Raw genomic sequence first — 5,253 nt, 5'->3', positions numbered from 1 at the left:
CGGAGGGGATGCGGCACCATTGCCCGTACCCTCCGGAGGGGATGCGGCACCATTGCCCGTACCCTCCGGAGGGGATGCGGCACCAATGCCCGTACCCTCCGGAGGGACCAGCGCCGCCTGTACCTTCCTGAGGGAACTGGTTAGGCACTGTCTATTGCAAAGCCTCTGCTGCCCCCTTACCCGTAGGGATCTGGCACGGTTTGTAGCCCCTGACAGCACCTGGCATTGACCACCCATCACTGAATACAGAATTGCACAATAACAGCCTGACCGTGCTAAAGCCAGTGTGGTCATTTATATTGGACCAGAATCAAACCCAGCTAACATTGCAGAATGGCTGAGTGTGGTCCCATATGTGTTGGAAGGAAAGGTTTGTGGAAATATGATCCCATGCATGGTTGCTTGGTAACCGCTCTGAGGAAGTGCAGTCCAATATATGATAACAATGTATTCTTTGTTTTTTGCTCTTCTCTACAGATACCGAGAATGAAGAAGACTCAGAGGAGATTCCGGTGAGAATTTTGAACAAATATGCACACTAGTGACTGCAGACACCTACAGTACCCTCCAGAATTCAGGCACCAGTCAGTCATAGCTGGAGGAGAGTCAAAGTGAATCTTCAGCTGACAGTCTAATGCTGGGCCCCGGGTCCCCAGTTGTACACCAGTTATGATTGGTTGTATAAAGGTCATGATTTATGTATATTCTGTGTACAGATTCTCCCCATTGAGGAGACATGCTAGGGATTCGGGGTGGTTTGTAACATTGGTGGTGTTTTTTATACAGTGCAGGGCACATATTAAGAGGGGGGAGGTTCTATTACAGTGAAGGGGCAGGACGGATCTGTATTGAAGAACATTGCTAAGAGGAGCCCTGGCTTCCTATTGTTCACCCGTCCTCTGTGTGAGATGAAACCCTGCCCCATATTCACCTTGTTCCTCCTGTGTCACGGTTTGTACCTATGTATAATGCAATTTTGCAATCTGTAGCCCCTATTTCGTGTACAGCGCTGCATTATATGTTGGTGCTTTATTGGTAAACGATAAAAATATTCCCCAGATCGGCTTATTACTTCTCTCCATTGTCCAGAAGTTGGTTGTGGTGCTTTTAGTGTACACACACAGTTTTTAGATTACATTGGGGTGGGAGTAATAAATGTTTTATAGTCTGGGGGTCAGTGCACCAAAATTGCAGCTTAGGTGCTTCATACAGACCATAGGACTGACTCTTAAATAAAATGCTCCATTTACTTTTAGTTTTTGGTTACTCTTGGAGAGTTAAGCCCTCTATTTCTTCTTTCACTTGGGACCTTTTTGAGTTATCAGGACCTGGCAGTGCCCATTATGAGGGGTTTTCAGCATTCCTGCACTGACGTCCCAGGTCTGTATATGTGTAGTGGGAATACCCCGGGGGGGAGGAGCAGAGCTCTCACCAGTGGAGTCTCGGCCAAGGAATAAAATCTTATTAGTGATAACTGATTTTGCATGAACCTCCTTTTTTCTAAATGATAAGTCATCACTTACATTATTATTATTATTAATATTATTATTATTATTAATAAACAGGATTTATATAACGCCAACATATTACGCAGCGCTGTACATTAAATAGGGATTGAAAATGACAGACTAATACAGACCGTGATACAGGAGGAGAGAACCCTGCCCCGAAGAGCTTACAATCTAGTACATTAGTAATTTCCGCTGGTGCAGCCTCTGTGATTGGTTGGACCGGCTCCTCTAGATGTGCAGTTTGGGGTGTTGGGCTTCACATACTAGAATAGTCGGGTATATAATGTTATTCTGCACACTGGGGGCGTCTTGGTGGTCACTGCAATCTCCTCTTCTCTCCCCAGAATGTTTCTGCGCCCAGAGAAGTGGTGGAATCGGAGTTCCCCACTGGAGATGTATCAAAAACTGAATCTGAAGAGCAAGAAAAAGAATCTTGGTGGGCAGACAATGTGGTCACCCTGGACAGTATAGAGACCGATCCAGAGACGGCAGACAGTTCCCAATCCTTGGAACCTTTAAACCCAGATCTGGATCCTCGGCATGAGCCAATCATTTTCTCTGAGAGTTCACAGACCGTCACCTTTTTAGAAGACACAGACAATCTGGACGGGGAATCCCAGAATCAGGATCTGTTACAGGAAGAGAAAAGAGAGAACATTGAGCCACAGAGACCAGGTAATGTCATAGGTGTGGGAGTGGCTTGTGTGTACTGGCCAATGAAATGGACAAATCAACCAAAGTCAATCAAATCAGTTTCTTCTCCCTCCTTTTACCCGGCCTTGGTGTGGGGTTACAGCTTTCCACTATGATCGAAGAGACCAGATTGTTGCCAAATTTTGGCTTTTTTTAATGATAATGTCTGTGTGTTGCTGATCTGTACCTCAAAAAAAAAATTGCCAACTGGAGCTGTTATTTTGTGGTAAAATCACCTGTGGCATCCAAACTGTCCACCCGACAGTGTTCTCCACGGCCCCTTTTAGCTGGGCGTGCCACCCAGCACTTTTCAGTAACCACCCAGCTGTTTTTGGGTGATTACTGAGAGTTGGGTCACAATACAGGGGCTCCACCTACAGCTTCTTCCCACCAAGCTTAAAAATATTTCTGGGGAGAATACCGCCTTCATTCCCTGACCCTGGATTTTCACTTCTGCATTCTTTGTAATGCAAAATTTATGAATTCAGCAGGAAAAAGTAGACTGTTGTGTAATGCTCCCAGCAATAGGTAATACCAAAGTCTTTTGTTACCAGATTCATAATAATTACTGGGTGACTTTTTGATTTTGTTTTGGGGAAGTGGGGGGCTCCCTACTTCCAGTTGTGTCTCCGGGACAGGAAGTAGAAGAAAATCTCCCCAGAGGAATCTCTAACCATCTCTACAAATATTTTGATTGGAGGTTTAAATATTTGTTAATACTAAAAATGTCTGTCCTGGTGCATTTGGCTTATTCAGGTGAAAATTTGCTTGAACTAAAATCAGAATTTGCAGCTTCTTCTGTTTGAGTATTCAAAGTTTTTAGATTTTTTATTAAAGCTCTCCAGGAAGATTGAATATGTCTGCCAGCTAATGGCAAATGGTTTTTAAGAAATCTATTCCAGGTTTGCTGGATCACCCAGATTCTCCCAGGATAGTCTATCTTCTCCAGTGTCTGAGAGCTTTATTAAATCAGACCTTTCAATATAAAAACCGGAAATTGTTTGCTGACTTTTGGTTCAGTTTTTTCGGCGATGTGATGTGTAATAATTTCCCTTTGTTATGTCTCGCATAAGTTAGCTGTTCTATACACAATTACATAAACAGTTAATTGATCATTAACTTGACTCTGCATAAAGGTGACCCCGACCTGTTCTATTCCTCCGCAAACATTTGTTTTATTTTCTATATTATAGAGAGAGGTTATGTATTTCTATTGACAGGAATACAGAAAATCGTTACATTACCTTCGACATACCCCTCAGGCACGTTGTCTTGGCGTCACCTTTGATTCTGCCCTCTCCTTCACCCCCCATATTCGGAACATTTCCAGGTCCTGTCACTTTCACCTACGCAACATCTCCAAAATCCACCCCTACCTGTCCCCAGAGACCACTAAATTCCTTGTACACGCTCTTATCTCTCGTCTGGACTACTGTAACCTCCTCCTCTCCGACTCTCTCCTCAACAATCTATTATGAATGATGCACCTACCCACCGCATACACAGCCTTCCTACCTACCTACCCCATACACAGCCTACCCCATACACAGCCTTCCCACCTACCTACCTACCCCATACACAGCCTTCTCACCTACCTACCTACCCCATACACAGCCTTCCCGCCTACCCCATACACAGCCTTCCTACCTACCTACCTACCCCATACACAGCCTTCCCACCTACCTACATCATACACAGCCTTCCCACCTCCACTCTTCTGCTGCATCTCTTTGTAGGCCTTCTATTTCACCTGAGAATCAAATTCAAGTCCCTGTGCTTTGCCCTCAATTCCCTCCACAGTTCTTGTCCCACTAACATTTCTGACCTGATAGAAAAATCCCCCCCAAGCTGATCTCTTTGCTTCTCCAATGACCTACTAATGACTTCCTCACTCATAACCTCATCACACGCATGGATACAAGACTTTTCTAGAGCTGCCCCCACTCTCTGGAATGGTCTCCTCGTCCTGTTCAGCTTGCTCCTAATTTCTGTTCATTTAGAAGAGCGCTCAAAACCCAACGCTTTAACCTCACCTACCTTCCTACCTACCTCACCTATCTTCTTCGGTCTCTTAACCCCTCACTACTCACCCATCATTCCATATCTGTGTGATACTTTCCTTTTTCTTTGTAAGCTCTTAGGGGCAGGGTCCTCTCCTTTTCCTGTGTCACTGTCTGTATTTGTCTGTCATTTGCAACCCCTATTTAATGTACAGTGCTACCTAATATGTTAACGCTTCATAAGTCCTGTTTAATAATAATGTAGGTGCACTTCTTGGCAATACCATATTAATGGAAAAGGAGGTTTTGTACAAACTGGGAAATGTTTATCATTTCTGGGATATTTTACCGCACTGATACGAAAACCTAATTCCACTGCACTGTCTATACAGAAGTTTATCTCCTCCACATTGGTTTCTTACAATACAAGCCTCCTTACATTGGTTGCTTTCATTTAATAATAATGAATATTGAATACAAAGCTCCACAGTTATTTGTGTCTTTTCGAGTTCAGCTGTATTATTGAAGTTTTTATACTTTTTGCTGAGTTTGTTTCCAGTTGGCTACATGTGGTCAGGTGAAGAGACGGGCGGGATATTGTAGTGTGGCATGGACTCACTGACATGGCTGCTCAGATCTGTGCTGTACAGTTACCTGATAACACCCAGAATTTTCTTTGGTTTTGCTGCAGCAATTATTGAAAGGAGTTGCAAGTTCCTGCACAGTACTGCACTACTGACACGTTTGTGAGCCTTTATTAACCCTTTTGTGTTGCAGCTCCTCTTATCTACCTCTTAACTAAACTAATAAAAGGAATGGAGGAGCTCAGCTATGAGGAGAGATTAGCTGAACTGAATCTATTCTCCCTTGAGAAGAGATGTACAAAGGTGCGTACACACTTCCAATTTTTATCGTTCCAGACGAACGATCGATTGGGCAAAAAATCGTTCGTAAAAAAGTAACCAACGACACCGACGAACGAGGAAAGTCGCTGGAAACGAACGACCGGACCGACGGATCGGATTGGACGACGATCGTTGAACATCGTT

General features: G+C 44.0%; 1 protein-coding gene across 1 annotated transcript in view; it reads left to right on the top strand.

Moving 5' to 3' along the window:
* SEL1L (SEL1L adaptor subunit of SYVN1 ubiquitin ligase) overlaps positions 1-5,253 on the top strand; it is a gene marked incomplete in the record, with an annotated part of 23,892 nt that overhangs the window by 450 nt on the left and 18,189 nt on the right. Inside the window, 2 exon segments of the mRNA XM_072429067.1 lie at positions 478-512; positions 1,856-2,186. Coding sequence (XP_072285168.1) covers positions 478-512; positions 1,856-2,186 — 366 coding nt within the window.

Source organism: Pyxicephalus adspersus, chromosome 12 (genome assembly GCF_032062135.1).
Source record: "Pyxicephalus adspersus chromosome 12, UCB_Pads_2.0, whole genome shotgun sequence".
NCBI lineage: Eukaryota > Metazoa > Chordata > Amphibia > Anura > Pyxicephalidae > Pyxicephalus > Pyxicephalus adspersus.
The sequence above is the reverse complement of the archived record's forward strand: the minus strand, read 5'-3'. Positions and strand labels throughout refer to the sequence as shown.